At 43.2% G+C, this 20,865-nt stretch overlaps 1 protein-coding gene across 1 annotated transcript in view; it reads left to right on the forward strand.

The window, feature by feature from the left end:
• Positions 1 to 20,103, forward strand: part of ranbp10 (RAN binding protein 10) — a 61,837-nt gene extending 41,734 nt beyond the window's left edge. The window contains exons 4-15 of the mRNA XM_075470714.1: positions 1,241 to 1,408; positions 1,497 to 1,519; positions 2,342 to 2,526; positions 4,962 to 5,074; positions 5,591 to 5,699; positions 5,780 to 5,928; positions 6,023 to 6,227; positions 9,031 to 9,170; positions 9,261 to 9,409; positions 13,707 to 13,818; positions 18,637 to 18,778; positions 19,572 to 20,103. Of these exons, the coding sequence (XP_075326829.1) occupies positions 1,241 to 1,408; positions 1,497 to 1,519; positions 2,342 to 2,526; positions 4,962 to 5,074; positions 5,591 to 5,699; positions 5,780 to 5,928; positions 6,023 to 6,227; positions 9,031 to 9,170; positions 9,261 to 9,409; positions 13,707 to 13,818; positions 18,637 to 18,767 (1,484 nt within the window). The 3' untranslated portion in view covers positions 18,768 to 18,778; positions 19,572 to 20,103. The remainder of the gene's footprint in view (positions 1 to 1,240; positions 1,409 to 1,496; positions 1,520 to 2,341; positions 2,527 to 4,961; positions 5,075 to 5,590; positions 5,700 to 5,779; positions 5,929 to 6,022; positions 6,228 to 9,030; positions 9,171 to 9,260; positions 9,410 to 13,706; positions 13,819 to 18,636; positions 18,779 to 19,571) is intronic.
• The last annotated feature ends 762 nt before the right edge of the window (positions 20,104 to 20,865 follow it).

The raw sequence follows: 20,865 nt of genomic DNA on the forward strand, positions 1-20,865 counted from the left end.
GAGTAACTCGCTCTGGAAAGTCACAATTTCGTTGCCGTTTTTTTTACAAACATAGTCCAGTATTTCTTTCGAAAGTGAAATGAAGTTGTATGGAACAGCAAAGCCTAGCTTACTAACAGGTTGGAATTTTGAAATGTCACGTGACGTGATGTCTCACGTGAGGTAGCGTCCTGTTGACGGAAGAGGCTCTGATTGAGAGCAGGTACTGGCTTGATTAAATTCATTCTGGACTCTATATCCGACCACATGAAGACCTCGGGACACTTCGGTTTGGCTTTAGGGACCCTCTACTCACTACCACGTAAGTGTTATGTTGTTTGGAGCTGTAGAAGAGGTATAAAAATAGCGTTTTGTAGCGGCGAAATGATATGCCCACGTCACCTCCAGGCTAACGACTGAAAACGGTCAAATCGAAATTCTCAAAACGCATCCAAATGACATGATTTTGATGTCAACTCAACGTATGTACTCCCAACATCCCGTAAATTGATCTAAAGTGCATTTTACTCCGGATTATCCCTTTAAGTGGCTTTGAACGACCTCCAGAAAGTTGGAGAACTATTGCTCAAGAACACATTAAAAGATTAAAGAAAGTCTTGCTGCTTCGAAGGAAAATCTTTTGGGAGACTTTTGCATAAATTAAATCTACCTAATTAATTACGTATGTGAAGCTTAACCGCAAAAAATAAAAAAGGTATTAAAGGAAAGTAACAGTTTTCTTTAAAAGATGATTTTAAAAGTCTGTCTCTTTAACTGAAAATGTAATTGATAATAATGAGTCAATTTAAAAGACCTTTAAATTGAATTTAAGTGGTGAACAAAGAAACAAAGCTATTACTCAAGACCCCTTTAAAAGATTACAGGACAGTCTGGTTTCCTGGGAGTAAATCAGAAGGACTTCGGGTGAAGATCAAAACATTGTTCAGTTTTGCTGAGTTAAAGTTATGAATGAACAAATAACTCACAGCTGCACTCTTGTGCATAACTATCAGAAGGAAGAAGACATGAATTGAGGGGATAAGCAGGTCATTCCCTCTGCTGGTTCTGCCTCCTGAGCTGCAGTGACTCACCAGTTTTCCATGCAGACGAGGTCCCCCTGCTGGCTGCCCAGGGCACTGCACCTCACGCCCGAGGCAGAAAGTTTATTAACTTAGTTAATGAGTAACCGTCTCCCCTCCTTCACTCCGAGCTGCCGCCTCTTTGTGATGTAAAACTAATCTTCATCTTCATCTGCTTTCAGGGTGGGACAAGCACTCGTATGGTTACCACGGAGACGACGGCCACTCCTTCTGCTCCTCTGGGACCGGCCAACCGTACGGCCCGACGTTCACCACGGGCGACGTGATTGGCTGCTGCGTCAACCTCATCAACAACACTTGCTTCTACACCAAAAATGGCATCAGTTTAGGTCGGTCGCCTTTTTAAATCATGACTTAAACGCGCGATTCTCTCTCAGTTGTACCGAAACTCTAACTCTGAATGTCCTTTTTCTTCAGGTGTTGCCTTCACAGACCTCCCTGTAAGTATTCATGACGCTTCATTCAGTCACTCATCTGCATCTGTACCTCTGTTTGTTGTTGTTTTAAACATGACTGCTGAGTTCTTCTCAAATTGATTGATTGATTTTTTTTTTTTTTTTTTTTTTTTTTATTATTATTTTTTTATTATTATTTATTTGTTTATTTAGTCATTTCTTCTTATTATTATTATTATTATTATTATTAGTTAGTAGTAGTATTTTTATTAGAATTGGTATTATTATTGTTGTTGTTCATATACAATCATTGTAAATATTTATAATTTTTTTGAGCTACTTGACTAATTTGAATTTCCCCCATTGGGTGATGAATAATAATATTAATGAGTAATAATATAATATAATGAATTAATTATCAAAATCCATTGAAATTTAAATGTATATTACATTGTAACACAATGTTACATAAATACAGTTAAAAAATTAAACAGAAATATCTATTTATGTCACATTTATACATGATTTATTTAGATTTTATATTATGTTTTTGTTTGATTTTGGCGGTTTCGGTCGTCCAAGGCAAACGAGCCGAGTAACAAAAAGCTGCTTTTCTCATCCGTACGGTCTGTAAATAATTCATGTGCACATACAGAGTTACGTCATCTCACGGCGGCTCAGATTGTACGTCGTGACGCAGCTTCACGGTGTCTTTACGTTCTATTCTTACAGGAAGCATCAAACATGCGAACAGCAGTCTGTTATTTCATGGGAACGTGGTCATTTAAAGGCTCATTGCACTGTTTTGATGCCCCACTTTGGGACATTTGGAACCTCTTTTAATCGTTTCGTTTGAATTCTCCCCAGCCCAACCTGTACCCCACCGTGGGGCTCCAGACGCCCGGCGAGATCGTAGACGCCAACTTCGGCCAGCAGCCGTTTGTCTTCGACATCGAGGACTACATGAGCGAATGGCGGGCAAAGATCCACGGAATGATCGCACGCTTCCCCATCGGAGAGAGACTGGGGGAGTGGCAGGCCGTCCTACAGAAGTAAGAGCCGTCCTCACACGCTCACGCTCGCAGTTTAAGGCTCGGAAATGAAAGCTGGAGCACGGACAGGAGACGATTTTCTTATTAGGAAACAACTAAATCAGAGAGAACTTGAGACCTTGTTGCAAACTGTTGTGCAACAGAACTCCTTTTGTTGTCCAAAATCAGTTTAATACACATGACTGGTGTTCCTGCTGCTCTGAATAATCACTGCACCACTGGCGTGGATCCATTCGGCAATGAAAACAGAAAACAGCTCACTCCTGCTGAATAATGTGTGTAAAAACCGCCTCTAACAGTTGTTAAACTGTTATTTCTGGAGCAATCCCAGACGTGTTTGAACGTTTTCTTTTTGCAGGAGCGATGCCAAAGTTTCCAGAAACAGTTTTTTTATCAGGCTGAATATGTTTCAGTTGTTCTTTTCTTTCTGTTTGATGCTACTTTCATTAAAACAGTCACTCACAGGCTTTTCAGATCTTAGCAGAGCATTTAAATCATAGTTTTTGACTCATTGTGCTCACATTTAACAAGCCAACACTGATTACCTTAATGTGCTGAAAGATACAAAGCTCAGGATTGGCTGCTGAGGACACAAGAGTTAAAAAAAAAGAGGGTTTAAGATTTTTTGTTGGGTCAAAATGTGCAGTTATTACATTTTGTTCTGTGCAAAAGTCTTGATCTACTCCTCATTTCTTAGTAGACTTTCTTGTAATCTTTTAAAGTGGTCCTGATCAATAGTTCTCCAGCTTTCTGAAGCTCTTTCAGAGTTTTTCTTTGGACATTTTCTGCTTTTTCACTCATTTTCAGTCCATTCTTTTTTTTATTTAAGCCACTTAACTCTGAGCTGTGAACCATTCAGGCAGGAAAAAGGCTCCTAACTCAAGGGATGAACCAGTGTTGTGTCCACACAGAACAGACAACTTAGCAAAGAAGCCATTTTAAACTGGATCTTTAGGCACTTTGTTCCCATTTCTTTAGCTGCATGTGTGAAAAACAGCAAAGATAACACAGTGTGACAGACAGAAAACAGGATTTCTGCAGCAACAAGGTGATTCCCAAAGAGCTGTTAGCTGAAAACTTGGCATATCTCAGATTTTAAGACCTGGTAGATGACACCTTGTACGATGAAACGTGTTACTCAGATCATTTCTCTTCCTTCTCTGTAGAATCCCTGCGCTGTTCAAACATGTGCAGCAGAACTGACCATTTCTTTTGTTTTTCCTTGACAAAAACTTTTGATATTAACAGTTTTTAGGAGTATTTAGGAGATTATTAACTCCTAGAGTGGGTATATAAAAGAAAAAAAAAATAAATACAGCTTTGGGTAATAGCTTGTTTTAGCTGGAAACTTGGCATATCTCAGCATGGTGTGCAGTGTGTCCTTAAAACATTTGAGGAAACTGGACAAGTGGAGGACAGAAGAAGAAGTGTCAGGCCTAAAGAACTATCTCCAGCAGATGAACAGGATCTGAAAGTGATGTCCTTAAGAAAGAGGAAAACATCCAGCAAAGACCTGACACAGGAGCTGAGAGATGCATCTGGACCTTCAGCTGATCCATCTGCTGTTGGCCCAAGCCTCATCAGAAATGGGCTCCATGGAAGGGTGGCTGTCAGGAAGCCGTTCTTAAGGAAGGGAAACAGGGAGAAAAGGCTGAGCTGTGCCAAAGGACACAAGAAGTGGGCTGAAAATCAGTGGCAGCAGGTCTGATGGAGGGATGAATCCTCCCCAGAGCCCGGAGCTCAACATTACTGAATTCAATTCAATTCAGTTTTATTTATATAGCCTCAAATACAACAAATGTCATCTCAAAGCACTTAAATAATAAAATCCAATTCAAGCCAATTGGAATTCAATTCATTGTAATCATAATTATTTACAAAATAATCCAATTCATTCATATAGAGCCAATTCAAAAACAGTTTCCCAGCTAAGGAAACCAACAGATTGCAGTGAAACTTGTCTTCAGTCCAATCTCCCGTCCTGAGCGTGCCTGAGGCGACTGTGGAGAGGAACGACTCCCTTTGAACAGGAAGAAACCTCTGGCAGAACCAGAACCAGGAAGGGTGGCCATCCGCCTCTACCAGCTGGGGTTAGAGAGGACAGAAAAGAGGGGAAAAAACCCTGTAACACCATTCAAAGGATACCTGCTGGAACAGGGAAACACCAGTTAATGACCACAATAATGTCACATGTACATAATATCATTTGAGAAATTAAACAGGGGAAAAAGAGAGTAAAGTGAGGAAAGGTGTGACAGATGAGGCCCCCCAGCAGTCTGGGCCTATAGCAGCTTAACTATGGGATGTTTCAGGGTCACCTGAGCCGTCCCTAACTATAAGCTTTATCAAGCAGGGTGGGATCGACTCTCTGATGTTCCATAGAGTTGGAAACCAAATGCACAAAGTGTCTAAAAAGCTAATTCTTCTGTCTCCAGTATGGTGTCCAGCTACCTGGTGCATCATGGGTACTGCGCTACTGCGACAGCCTTTGCCAGAGCCACAGAGACCATGATACAAGAGGACCAGATGTCTATAAAGAACAGACAAAGTGAGACGATCGCACTAATCTGCACGGCTGTGGTTGGTAGCTTCGTGCCTGTTTTCTGATCCTGTTTCAGGGTGGCCGCGGGTGCTTAAAAAGTCGTAAATCAATTTTCCTGAAAATAAGACCTTAAAAAGTATTAAATTGTCTTAAATTCAGATTGCATGGGTCTTAAATATTTGTGTATTTTTCTTTTTGCTCTAAAGGAACAGTATTTTCTTTTTTTAAATATATTTACTTGATTTTATAAGCATTTGTTCATGGGACTTAAATGTTCTGAAAATATTGTAATAAATTTTAATTTAGGACAGTGATGACACTTTTGTGATCTTTTCGCATGACACACATTTAGTCGATGTTCTTAAACTCAATTGTCATTTGTCATTTTACCATACTGTCAGTGTGTTTACTTGGAAATACGTTTGGTCTTAAATTTCATTTAGAAGTGGTATTAAAAGGTCTTAAAAAGTCTTAAATTTAACTTGTTTATACCTGTATGCACCCTGTGTTTGTGTCTCACAGGAATACAGAAGCTGGTGCTGGCGGGACGGGTGGGTGAAGCCATAGAAGCCACTCAGCAGCTTTATCCCGGCCTGTTAGAACGCAACCCCAACCTGCTGTTCATGTTGAAGTGAGTCTGCGTGTTGAAAACGATCTTGTGTGCCAGCTTCCCAGTGTGCCCCAGTAACACCGGTCTGCGTTGGCCTCTAGATGTCGCCAGTTTGTGGAGATGGTGAACGGCACAGACAGTGAGGTGCGCTGCCTGACGGTTCGCTCCCCAAAGTCCCAGGACAGTTACCCCGGCTCCCCCAGCCTCAGCCCCCGCCACGCCGCCAGCAACGCACACCTGCACAGTGGAGGTACACAACAACAACAACAACAACAACAACAACACACACACGCAGACCCACAGGCCACATAAAGACATCAGATGTTTGTTTCTGTGTCCTCCAGGCGCCGACAGCCCCACCTGCAGCAACGGTCTGACCCCCCCCAGCAAGTCGAAGAGCCACGGCGGCAGCGTCAAATACCCCAGCGCGTCCTCCTCCGCCTCCTCCTCCACGTCCTCCTCCCCTTCCTCCATCAACTACTCCGAGTCCAACTCCACCGACTCCACCAAGAGCCAGCCGCACAGCGCCAACAGCGCCCAGGAGACCAGGTAGGAAGCCCCGCCGGCGTGCGTCGCTGCGGCAGAACTCAGAGGAGAGAAAACAGGTCGAGACGTTTTTTTACTGTTGGATGAAACGCATCAGCTCATGATGGCAGCAACATGGCTCTAAAAAGGTTGGGACAGCTCCAGGTCTGTGTTCGAAACCGCATACTTCTCCTACTACTCATACTAACTTTTTTCCCGGATGCATACCATATTCTCCGAAATGTTGGGTATGCATCATGAGGTTACTACTCATACTCAAACTACCCAAGATGCAACGTAACGTGACGTCGCCGATCGTCATTTCCTGTCAAAACGCCAGTTTCAAGCTAGCTACAACGAGGGTAGGTTCACTTCCTGTTTTCAAAACAAAAGCACCAATTGTATGGTAATGGCTTTCCCTATGATAAAAGGCAACGGGTATTTTATTTTGTGAAAATAACCAGAAGTGCGTTGCTCACTGCGGCTAGCTTTAGTAGCGCCGAATTCGTGGGAGCAAAATTGTAAATAGCCGGTATTTTGTCAGGTTTTCAACACGTTGGGGATCTAAACGACTACTTTCTCTCCTGAAAATGTTTCAAATGTTGCTAAAGTTTACAGAGTTTAGAGCTTAAGGGAAATCAGCTTCAGGCCGGCTGATTTCGGCTCGGGCAGGAGCGAAATGCATTGTGGGTAAACGCTCTGCATACTGTCTGATCAATCAGTATGCAGTATGCGGTTTCGAACACAGCCATACTCATCGATCAACGAGAAAGTAGTCGTTTAGATCCCCAACGGGCGCTACTAAAGCTAGCCGCAGTGAGCAACGCACTTCCGGTTACTTTCACAAAATAAAATACTCGTTGCCTTTTATCCTAGGGAAAGCCATTACCATACAATTGGTGCTTTTGTTTTGAAAAAAAAAAACAGGAAGTGAACATACCCTCGTTGTAGCTAGCTTGAAACTGCCGTTTTGACAGGAAATGACGATCGGCGACGTCACGTTACGTTGCATCTTGGGTAGTTTGAGTATGAGTAGTGACCTCAGCCGTTTCTCAATACCCAAGTACGCAAGTCCGTACTCGCGTGCTTACAAGCACGCTCATTGTGCATTTGGAACGGAAGCGTCATCATCGCTCGTGCCGCACTGCTTTCTGGGACAGCAAGCTGTCTGAAGTCACCACAGAACCACACTCCATTAAATGGGCGGAACAAGCACACATCCGGGAATGTGGAGCGTACTTGTCTGGATGCGTACTTTGAGTTGGAACAGTACTCGGTCCTTCGGTGATGACGATTCAGAAGTACACGAGTACGCACGTACAGACAAGTACGCACATTGAGAAACGGCCCTCATGATGCATACCTAACATTTAGGCAAATCTAGTATGCATCCGGGAAAAAAGTCAGTGTGAGTAGTAGGAGAAGTATGCGGTTTCGAACACAGCCCATGTTTCCCACTGTGCATTGTAGCAGCTGTAGTCTGGTTGCGTGTATAATGAACACTTTGATGGCCAGAATATAGGATCTGCACTTTAATGCCTATAAGAGCAGACACACAGGCCCCAGCTCTCCCTCAGCAACATCACACGCACCTCCAAAGTGCTTTTTAAAAGAAATATACGGATATAATTACGAGGGATGCAGCAATAACACTTTTTTTCAAACCGATACGATACCGATACTTGGATTTGAGTACTTGCCGATACTTCTACCACAAAAAATTTAATTAATTGGAAGACAGATATTCGGTCTCACTAGCCTAACCACACTGTTCCTGATTAGCTCGGCATCTCCCCGAGCCGCCAATCTAAAAAAATACAACAAAAGTGACAAGCCACCCTCTGATCGCGGTCTTCATGCAATAAATTGGTATCGGTTAACGAGTATATTAGAATAGTATCGGCCCGATACCAGTATCGTTATCGGTGCATCCCTAATAATTACAAATAAAATGTACACACTAAAATGTTGATTAAAATCCCTTTTTTCCTCTTAAAGGGACAGTTCGCCTCTTTTGACATGAAGCTGTATGACATCCCACATCAGCAGCATCATTTATGAACATCTTCTTACCCCCTGCTGCGTCCTGTGAGCAGAGTTCCAGCCTTGTTTTGGTGTTGATGAAGGTAGTCCAGCTAGTTGGCTGGGGTTTAAAAAATAAAGCGTTTTGCTTCTCAAAACAATATGCGTTCAACAGAGTAATACATTTGCATCATAAAATGGTTCTCCAGGAAAAAGTCAGACCTCACAATCGCTTGGCCCTATTTTCTCTCCCTTCGTATCACTGCCTGCTGTGTAGACCGAAGTGCAGACCGAGCAGCAAACACCTTAACAGGCGCGGCTGTCGGCAGGCGGCAGCAGGCAGTGATACGAAGGGAGAGAAAATAGGGCCAAGAGATTGTGAGGTCTGACTTTTTCCTGGAGAACCATTTTGTGATGCAAATGTATTACTCTTTTGAACGCATATTGTTTTGAGAAGCAAAACGCTTTATTTTTTAAACCCCAGCCAACTAGCCGGACTACCTTCATCAACACCAAAACGAGGCTGGAACTCTGCTCACAGGACGCAGCAGGAGGTAAGAAGATGTTCAGAAATGATGTTGCTAATATGGGATGTCATACAGCTTCATGTCAAAAGAGGCGAACTGTCCCTTTAACTTTGTCCCGCTGAAGCGTGAAGAAGACGTGGTCTGGATGGGAGCAGATGTTGCTCTAACACCCGTTTATACCTTTCAGCATTGATGGAGCCTTTCCAGATGTGCAGGTTTACAGTTCCAGAGGTTCTAATGCCCCGCCCACCCTGTTTTTTTGTATTTGTGTGTAACAGTGACAGTGAGATGGAGATCGAAGCCGAGCATTACACCAACGGCGTCGTGGAAAGCTCCTCGGCGCGGATCATGAACGGCACGTACAAACACGAAGAGATCCTTCAGCCCGACGACAACAGCATCGGCAACGGGGTCGCAGGTGCGCAGACGCACACCCACACACCTGTTCGCCCCTCACTGACTCACCTTCCGTCCGTCCTCACGCCGTCCGTCTGTGGTTCCTCTGCAGATGAGAGCTGCAGTAACAGCAGGCAGCTTTGTGGCGTGAACCAGGCGGCCACGGAGAGGATGATCCAGTTTGGACGCGAGCTGCAGGCGCTCAACGAACAGCTGTGCCGCGAGTACGGCAAGAACGCCACGCACAAGAAGATGTTGCAGGTACGCAGACGGGCCGGTGAAGGAGCACATGTAGGAATGCAGGTGATGTTTGATTCAGGATGCAGCAAAGCAAGGAACAAGGAATTGGTTTCTCGTCCTTTTAATCTTTTAAGTTGTTTAAGATGCTAAAAGCAGCAGGAAGTGGCTCAGCCTGATTAAGTTGTGTTTACAAGTGACAATTAAACCGCTGATTAGACTGTTAAAAAGTAAGGAACAAAACAAAATGAGACTGTGGCTGTGTTCGAAACCGCATACTTCTCCTACTACTCCTACTAACTTTTTGAGTTAGTATGCGAGTTTGAGTAAGCGAGAAGTTCCCCGGATGCATCCTAGATTCTCTGAAATGTTGGGTATGCATCATGAGGTTACTACTCATACTCAAACTACCCAAGATGCAACGTAACGTGACGTCGCCGATCGTCATTTCCTGTCAAAACGGCAGTTTCAAGCTAGCTACAACGAGGGTAGGTTCACTTCCTGTTTTCAAAACAAAAGCACCAATTGTATGGTAATGGCTTTCCCTATGATAAAAGGCAACGGATATTTTATTTTGTGAAAATAACCGGAAGTGCGTTGCTCACTGCAGCTAGCTTTAGTAGCGCCGAATTCGTGGGAACAAAATTGTAAATAGCTGGTATTTTTTCAGGTTTTCAACACGTTGGGGATCTAAACGACTACTTTCTCACCTGAAAATGTTTCAAATGTTGCTAAAGTTTACAGAGTTTAGAGCTTAAGCGAAATCAGCTTCAGGCCGGCTGATTTCGGCTCGGGCAGGAGCGAAATGCATTGTGGGTAAACGCTCTGCATACTGTCTGATCGATCAGTATGCAGTATGAAGTATACAGTTTCAAACACAGCCAAATACACAAAAAACAGAATAAAATCTGTAAAAATAATGATAGAATGAGTCAAACTGGCTAAAAACTGGTGAAGGAGCACATGTGACCCCAGTTACAGGTCTGCTCGCAGTAGGAATGCAGGTGATGTTTGATTCAGGATGCAGCAAAGCAAGGAACGAGCAATTGGTTTCCCGTCCTTTTAATCTTTTAAGTTGTGGAAGATGCTAAAACCAGCAGGAAGAGGCTCAGCCTGATTAAGTTGTGTTTACAGGTGACAATTAAACCGATGATTAGACTGTTAAAAAGTAAGGAACAAAACAAAATGAGACAAATACACATGAGAAATAAAGCAGCTGAGAAAAAACAGAATGAAATCTGTAAACATAATGATAGAATGAGATAAAAATTGATTAAAAAACTGGGAATTTAATGTTTGAAAACCAGATAAAAACACAAGAAATATTTCAGTAAAATTAGTACATATTAATTCTTTCTGTAGCAGAAGTACACATGTTAATGTGGAAGCTTTGAAGTCTGCACAGAAACAATCAGGCAGCCAGTGAGGGGACGAATAAATAAAACCTGAGGAAGAGGAGTTCCATTTAAAGTTCTCCTGATGGCTGTGACAATTATGTGACAAGTTTGTTCTGCTGTAATCAGTAAAACCTAAAATCCACCCTCAGAAACTCTTTGAAGAAGAGCATTTATCCTGAAACGGTGCCCCATCGTTCTGTTGTACTTCCTGTTGTTGACCACCAGGGGGCAGGTGCACATCTGATTGAAGTGGGGACATCTGTATCTGTGTTTCCTGCTCATGCTTGACTGTTTTTTTATTGGACAAAGAGCTAAAGGTTACACACTGCTCCAGATTCAACACAAAACTGATAAGATGGGTTTCAGTTTTAAGCACCTGCACCTGTTTTCAGTCGTGTTTTTTAGCAACAAGGAAACGACCAAACAGAACAAAATTGTGGTCACCTACTGTATAGATAGATAGATAGATACATAGATAGATGGAGAGATAGATAGATACATAGATAGATAGATACATAGATAGATAGATAGATAGATACATAGATAGATAGATAGATGGAGAGATAGATAGATACATAGATAGATGGAGAGATAGATAGATAGATAGATAGATAGATAGATAGATAGATAGATAGATAGATAGATGGAGAGATAGATAGATACATAGATAGATAGATAGATGGAGAGATAGATAGATAGATAGATAGATAGATAGATAGATAGATAGATAGATAGATAGATAGATAGATGGAGAGATAGATAGATGGAGAGATAGATGGAGAGATAGATAGATAGATAGATAGATAGATAGATAGATAGATAGATGGAGAGATAGATGGAGAGATAGATAGATAGATAGATAGATAGATAGATGGAGAGATAGATAGATGGAGAGATAGATAGATACATAGATAGATGGAGAGATAGATGGAGAGATAGATGGAGAGATAGATAGATAGATAGATAGATACATAGATAGATAGATGGAGAGATAGATAGATACATAGATAGATAGATAGATGGAGAGATAGATAGATAGATAGATAGATAGATAGATAGATAGATAGATAGATAGATGGAGAGATAGATAGATACATAGATAGATAGATAGATAGATAGATAGATGGAGAGATAGATAGATGGAGAGATAGATGGAGAGATAGATAGATACATAGATAGATGGAGAGATAGATGGAGAGATAGATGGAGAGATAGATAGATAGATAGATAGATAGATAGATGGAGAGATAGATAGATGGAGAGATAGATAGATACATAGATAGATGGAGAGATAGATGGAGAGATAGATGGAGAGATAGATAGATAGATAGATAGATAGATAGATACATAGATAGATAGATAGATAGATGGAGAGATAGATGGAGAGATAGATAGATAGATAGATAGATAGATAGATAGATGGAGAGATAGATAGATACATAGATAGATAGATAGATAGATAGATAGAGAGATAGATAGATAGATAGATAGATGGAGAGATAGATAGATACATAGATAGATAGATGGAGAGATAGATGGAGAGATAGATAGATAGATGGAGAGATAGATAGATACATAGATAGATAGATAGATGGAGAGATAGATAGATAGATAGATAGATGGAGAGATAGATGGAGAGATAGATAGATAGATAGATAGATAGATGGAGAGATAGATAGATAGATTTATTAAAGACTCGTAGTCCAGATCACATAGAAAAACAATCAATTCTAAAAGTACATAAAAAGAACATTCATAAAAAAATAAAAATAATAATAAAAACACTCCTAATCTTTTAGGAGGCAATCATACCAATGTTTCCAATATACAGAAGTATATCTTACTGCACTATATTTAATGTTAGTCAACTGTAGGATAATTCTATTATTAGACTCATTTAGCCGGCAAATAAATGCACACATAAGCTTCGTTAAAGCAGCCATCAAAGAGCTGACATTCGCAGACACAAACAGTTCACCAGCTCTGCTCCATCTGGGCTTCTTTAACTAAAGTCTTAATGCATCATTATAAGCCACCTTCCATCTCTGAAGGCTGGCTTTTTTATAATGGCACCATATAGTCGGAGAGCCAAAGTCTCAAAAATGGGTTGAACCTGGCCTGGTCTGCCATACTTTTTAGTGTATGTACCCCTCATTTTTTGATTGAAAATGTTGGAAAATTACAATTTTCCACAAATCCTCAGTGGGTTGGATAAGCTGTCAATAAATGCATTCCAGATGCACAGAACACATGTGGAGACAACATCCAATGAAATTATAACTCTTAAAATACATTTCTACATGATTTTGGCTCAATTTAATGCAAAGAAATCAGGCGTTTTTTCACTTTTTTCCAATATTTTCATCTTTACTTAATTGGCAATCAATTATTCCCCCAAATTATGACATCAGTCAACAACTATCGCCAACTAGGCCTAGCAGTGAAATCATCACAGATCCAATGATTTTGGTTGGATTTTTCCAATATTTTTCTGTGGAATGAGTTTACTGTTTGGTGAACAGAATGGCATATTGACTGATGTCATAGTTTGGGGGAATAATTGATTGCCAATGAAGTAAAGATGAAAATATTGGAAAAAACGCCTGATTTCTTTGCATTAAATTGAGCTTTTGAGACTTTGGCTCCCCGACTAATAAGTGTGCCGTATACAGTGTGTTGTGTGTATGTTTCCATGCTGATTCTGATGGAGACACGTGTCAGTTCTGGATGACTAAAAGGTTACAGGGTTTGTGGCTTTAATACAGCCAACAGTCATCAGCCAGTGAGGTTAAAAAGGTCAATAAGCTCACAGCAAATTGATTAAAAAGAAATTACCAGCTGGGAAAAGCTGGAGAATGTACGGCGGTGTTTCAGTTGAGTGTATTTACAAAAATCTCTGTCCCTGTGTGTGTTGACGTGTGCAGGACGCATTCAGCCTGCTAGCATACTCAGACCCGTGGAACTGCCCCGTGGGCCAGCAGTTAGACCCCACGCAGCGAGAATCGCTCTGCTCCGCTCTCAACAGCGCCATACTGGGTATAAAGCACGCACACCACCAACACACCCCAAAGGCTGCAGCAACACCACCAACACACCCCAAAGGCTGCAGCAACACCACCAACACACCCCAAAGGCTGCAGCAACACCCCGAACACACCCCAAAGGCTGCAGCAACACCACCAACACACCCCAAAGGCTGCAGCAACACCACCAACACACCCCAAAGGCTGCAGCAACACCACCAACACACCCCAAAGGCTGCAGCAACACCACCAACACACCCCAAAGGCTGCAGCAACACCCCCAACACACCCCAAAGGCTGCAGCAACACCACCAACACACCCCAAAGGCTGCAGCAACACCACCAACACACCCCAAAGGCTGCAGCAACACCCCGAACACACCCCAAAGGCTGCAGCAACACCCCCAACACACCCCAAAGGCTGCAGCAACACCCCCAACACACCCCAAAGGCTGCAGCAACACCCCCAACACACCCCAAAGGCTGCAGCAACACCACCAACACACCCCAAAGGCTGCAGCAACACCCCCAACACACCCCAAAGGCTGCAGCAACACCACCAACACACCCCAAAGGCTGCAGCAACACCACCAACACACCCCAAAGGCTGCAGCAACACCCCCAACACACCCCAAAGGCTGCAGCAACACTCCGAACACACCCCAAAGGCTGCAGTAACACCACCAACACACCCCAAAGGCTGCAGCAACATCACCAACACACCCCAAAGGCTGCAGCAACACCACCAACACACCCCAAAGGCTGCAGCAACACCACCAACACACCCCAAAGGCTGCAGCAACACCACCAACACACCCCAAAGGCTGCAGCAACACCACCAACACACCCCAAAGGCTGCAGCAACACCCCCAACACACCCCAAAGGCTGCAGCAACACCACCAACACACCCCAAAGGCTGCAGCAACACCACCAACACACCTCAAAGGCTGCAGCAACACCACCAACACACCCCAAAGGCTGCAGCAACACCACCAACACACCCCAAAGGCTGCAGCAACACCACCAACACACCCCAAAGGCTGCAGAAACAGCACCAACACACCCCAAAGGCTGCAGCAACACCACCAACACACCCCAAAGGCTGCAGCAACACCCCCAACACACCCCAAAGGCTGCAGCAACACCCCCAACACACCCCAAAGGCTGCAGCAACACCCCCAACACACCCCAAAGGCTGCAGCAACACCACCAACACACCCCAAAGGCTGCAGCAACACCACCAACACACCCCAAAGGCTGCAGCAACACCCCGAACACACCCCAAAGGCTGCAGCAACACTACCAACACACCCCAAAGGCTGCAGCAACACCACCAACACACCCCAAAGGCTGCAGCAACACCCCGAACACACCTCAAAGGCTGCAGCAACACCACCAACACACCTCAAAGGCTGCAGCAACACCACCAACACACCCCAAAGGCTGCAGCAACACCACCAACACACCTCAAAGGCTGCAGCAACACCACCAACACACCCCAAAGGCTGCAGCAACACCACCAACACACCCCAAAGGCTGCGGCAACACCACCAACACACCCCAAAGGCTGCAGCAACACCACCAACACACCCCAAAGGCTGCAGCAACACCACCAACACACCCCAAAGGCTGCAGCAACACCACCAACACACCCCAAAGGCTGCAGCAACATCACCAACACACCCCAAAGGCTGCAGCAACACCACCAACACACCCCAAAGGCTGCAGCAACACCACCAACACACCCCAAAGGCTGCAGCAACACCCCGAACACACCCCAAAGGCTGCAGCAACACCACCAACACACCCCAAAGGCTGCAGCAACACCACCAACACACCCCAAAGGCTGCAGCAACATCACCAACACACCCCAAAGGCTGCAGCAACACCACCAACACACCCCAAAGGCTGCAGCAACACCCCGAATAAAGCAGACGAGGCTCTGAATCTTAAAGCTCAGAGCGGTCAGACACAGTGATGGAGTCACCGTCCTTTAGCTCTGACACACACAGTTCACGCGTCACCAACTACATCAGCTCAGAAACATGCAGGAGCCGGATTTCCTGGTGGTCTCACAGATCACTGAGCTCCTGTTTTTGTTGCCCGTCAGTCTTTAAATGGCTGTGATTATCTTTACAGCGTTGATCCTTTTTGTTTTTAAAGCGGTAAAATGTATTTTGGGATGTTTTTCATTCACTTTCATCTGTTATTAAGCCAAACGTTTGTGGTTGGTTCGCAGCCGCTTTCATGGAGCTGCTGTGAAACTCCATTTATTTTTTACTTTTTCACTACAAAGTTGTTTTATTAAAGGGATAGTTCGCCTCTTTTGACATGAAGCTGTATGACATCCCATATCAGCAACATCATTTCTGAACATCTTCTTACCCCCTGCTGCGTCCTGTGAGCAGAGTTCCAGCCTCGTTTTGGTGTTGATGAAGGTAGTCCGGCTAGTTGGCTGGGGTTTAAAAAATAAAGCGTTTTGCTTCTCAAAACAATATGTGTTCAAAAGAGTAATACACACTGGAAAAAATGCCCCTCCAAAAATAAGTAAGAAAAACAGCAAATACGAGAAGTTTTCGCTTGAAATAAGCAAAACAATCTGCCAATGGAACTAGTGAAAATCGGCTTGTCAAGATTTCTTGAAATAAGATGTGATATTTAGGACTTTTGAGATAAAAGTGATCTTGAAATTAGCTTTAAAACCTCTTCAAATGTAAAAAAAAAAAAGCTTGTTTCATATGATATGTGACTCAAAACAATTTGTTTTCAAGACTTTTTCATTTAACAAGATATTCCAGATGTATTGTCTTCAAACAAGTCCCTATATCTGGCTGAAATAGTGCTTGTTAGGCAGTTGTGTCTGATATTAAGTGTAATGAGATATTTTGCCTAGAAATGAGACCAATAGACTTGGTAAGGTTTTGATTTTTTTTCCAGTGCATTTGTATCACAAAATCGTTCTCCAGGAAAAAGTCAGACCTCACAATCTCTTGGCCCTATTTTCTCTCTCTTCGTATCACTGCCTGCTGGGTAGACCGTGCAGACCGAGCAGCAAACACCGTAACAGGCGCGGCTGTCGTTTCCTGGAGAACCATTTTGTGATGCAAATGTATTACTCTGTTGAACGCATATTGTTTTGAGAAGCAAAACGCTTTATTTTTTAAACCCCAGCCAACTAGCCGGACTACCTTCATCAACACCAAAACGAGGCTGGAACTCTGCTCACAGGACGCAGCAGGGGGTAAGAAGATGTTCAGAAATGATGCTGCTGATATGGGATGTTACACAGCTTCATGTCAAAAGAGGCGAACTGTCCCTTTAAGTTGCAGAAAGTTAACAGACAGTTTTTAAGTTCTGGATACAGATTGTAAACTAACACACAGCTAGGGCTGGGCGATATATCGATATTTATGATATATCGATAGATTTTTAAATAAGATATGGAATTCGACCATATCGCATATATCGATATTGTTCATATTTGCGCTGTAATACTTGCTTCAGGCAAGCCGTTGATCAGAGCTCTCTGCACTGCTTCCCTCGCTCCGGCTCCGCCCCTCCTCTCTCATGCACAGAGGGGGGAGGGGGAGGAACACTCCGGCACTCTTAAACAAACATGGAGAAGGCAACAACACCTGCGGAGCATACGGAGGAGAGCCCCTTGGTTGGTAAAAGAAAAAGCAGTGGCTCAATCATTTGGAGATGGTTCGGATACAAATTGTCAGACGAGCAACAAAACCAAGCTATATGTAGGGAGTGCCATAAGCACATTTCAGCCAGTGCTGGAAGCACTACGAATCTTTTTTGATCACTTAAAAACGTGGCACAAAGTGCAATATGAAGAGTGTGTGAAACTGCGCGCTGCAGCAGCCACAGGCACAAGCCGTCCCCAACCTGACAAAGCTCACTGCAAGCTTCATTTTCCCGCTGTGTGCCGTATGAGAAGAAAAGCGACAAGTATCCTTTCACATTGCCAAAGACATGGCCCCTGTTGCAACAGTGGAACAGGTCGAGTTCAAAGAGCTAATTAAAAAGCTGGGCCCGAGATACGAGCTTCCCAGTCGCAACTATTTTGCACGAGAAGCACTGCCGCAAATGTATAGTGAAGTCAGACAGAACGTTGCGGACCGACTCGCTAACGTCCACCATTTTGCGTTGACCAGCGATATGTGGTCAAGCAGAACCTGTGCGAACCTTATATGAGCGTGACAGTTCACTTCATGCAAGACTGGGAGATGAAAACAGCTTGGCAACTGGTTGAGACTGTTCAGATAAGCTATTAAATTAACAAAAATAAACAGGTAATCTCAAGCTGATGTTTAAAAACGTTTTTCTTAAACTGAGCACTTTATTTTGTTATCTCTTTATATATAAATGCTGCCCTCAGAAAAAGATTTACCCATTTTATTTTATAGGCTAATTTTATTTAAGATATTTTTTTTAATTAAATGTGCACCTTACGGAGCTTTGTTATACAGTGTTTATGTTTACATTTTATAGCGACTTTTCAATAAATCTACTCGTATTTGGGTTTGACTTTGACTGAGCATTTCATATCACAGCTCTCACTTTGCGGAAAAAAAATATCGGGATATATATCGTATATCGATATTCAACCTAAATATATCGAGATATGACTTTTGGTCCATATCGCCCAGCCCTACACACAGCCCAACATGAACCTGATATCTTTTAGTCTTAAACCTTTAATCTGTCTCTGCTGTTTCTTGTCTTATCTGTGACTTTTTGGGCCCGTTTGGGTCGTCATAAAATGCTCTTTGCAAACAAATCGGATTTGATTTGATGTGTTTTTTTTTTTTCTGCCTCCAGAGTCCCAAAATCTGCCTAAACAGCCTCCGCTGGTGTTGGCGCTCGGCCAGGCCACAGAGTGCGTCCAGCTCATGGCTCGGGTCCAGTCCGGCTCCTGCTCCTTCGCCAGAGTAGACAACTTTTTGCACTAGTCCAGGTTCAGGTGAGACACGGCTCCGCTTCTCCGTCCATTTTTGGCTTCAGACACTGCGTTCGGAAGGGACTCAGACTCACAGGCTTGTGTTCGAAACCGCATACTACAGACTACATACTTCATACTGCATACTGCATACTACATACTACATACTACATAGTGCATACTACATACTACATACTACATAGTGCATACTACATACCGCATACTACATACCGCATACTACATACTACATACTCATCGATCAGCTGATTTCGCTTAAGCTCTAAACTCTGTAAACTTTAGCAACATTTGAAACATTTTCAGGTGAGAAAGTAGTCGTTTAGATCCCCAACGTGTTGAAAACTTGACAAAATACCGGCTGTTTACAATTTTGTTCCCACGAATTCGGCGCTACTAAAGCTAGCCGCAGTGAGCAACGCACTTCCGGTTATTTTCACAAAATAAAATACCCGTTGCCTTTTATCATAGGGAAAGCCATTACCATACAATTGGTGCTTTTGTTTTGAAAACAGGAAGTGAACCTACCCTCGTTGTAGCTAGCTTGAAACTGCCGTTTTGACAGGAAATGACGATCGGCGACGTCACGTTACGTTGCATCTTGGGTAGTTTGAGTATGAGTAGTAACCTCATGATGCATACCCAACATTTCAGAGAATCTAGTATGCATCCGGGAAAAAAGTTAGTATGAGTAGTAGGAGAAGTATGCGGTTTCGAACACAGCCACAGACTGAATCTGCTTTAATTCTGCGCCTCTCTCATCTGTCTCCTGACTTGAATTGTTACCCGTCTCCCCCTGCAGGTTATTGTTAAGTAGCACTGAGAGACGGCATGTCCAGCTGGTAGTTGTCATGGGGACGGAGGAGCGAGCATGCGGGGGATCGGAGAAGAGAAACAAGGGAGAAGGCTTCCTTTTTGATTTAATATTATCAAATAAAGAAATGTGTGACACTATTTAAAGATAATTATTATTATTCTGTTTACTTAGCCTTTTTTTTTAGTTCTTTTTCTTCTTTTTTTTTGGTCAGTTTGTTGTGCTCCCCCTTTTTCTTCTTCTTCTTCTTCTTCTGTTTTAACGGGGTGGACGTTTTGTTTCCCTAGCCATCAGTATTTTTTGACCCTCGTCGTTGCTCTTGTTGACCATATCACTCGACATGATGCCCATCAGCTGGTTTCCATGGTGACCCTCGCACCTGAGGGTGCATTACATTATTTTTAATAAGACAGAGAACGCAGAATATGCAGTGTTTCGGGTTTTTGCAGGCACAGAGGGGGCGTAGCTCGGCATGAAAAACACCTCTTATTGTGTGGAGCACCTCGTTAGCTCCACACAAGTCAAATTATTCCTGGAAGTTGTGTTTTGTTCCCGAGTTAAAATATGACGTGTTTAAGAATAGGATATTGTGAGCTGACGGCTTATTTGGCAAAGCGCAGGATATTTTCAGGGGGGGGGGGTGGGGGGTGGGGGGGGGTGGGGTGGGGGGGGGGGGTATGGAAGTTTGTCTGTGCCATCAGAGTTTGAATACGAATTTGTAATGTTACATTTTTACAGCATCAAAATCAGAGTTTGAATTTGTAAAACCAACAGTGTTGAAAAAAAAAAAAAAATTCTAAAAACAAAAATCAGTGTAAAAAAATTCAACATCTAAAAATCAAATGGAAAAAAAAATCAACTTTAAAAAATAAAATAAAAATGTAAAATGTAAAAATTCAATATTAGAAATTCGTATTCAAACTCTGATGGCACAGAAAAACTTCCATTAAAAAGGCCACCTCAGTCGGGTAATAAGCAGAGCTGGAGGTCTCGCCGAGGTGTCGGAGCCTTAATTTTACTGTGACAACCGCTGCGTCGACCAATCAGCGATGTGGTTGCAGGTGGCGGAGCTCAGCCCCGGCTGCGCCTCCGACGCTCACCTTCAGTCTCACACCACCATCATCATCTCCACGCCAGCATATAGGAAATCAGTATGAAAGGCAGACTAACAAGCGCAGTGTGTGTACGTCTAAAAGTCAAGTCTCCTCTGGGGATTTCATTACTGCCGGCTTCCTTCGGCCCCCTCTGCTGCGCACACGTGCAGCTACAGCCACCGTTTCCA

Source organism: Odontesthes bonariensis, chromosome 7 (genome assembly GCF_027942865.1).
Source record: "Odontesthes bonariensis isolate fOdoBon6 chromosome 7, fOdoBon6.hap1, whole genome shotgun sequence".
NCBI classification, from domain to species: Eukaryota; Metazoa; Chordata; class Actinopteri; order Atheriniformes; family Atherinopsidae; genus Odontesthes; species Odontesthes bonariensis.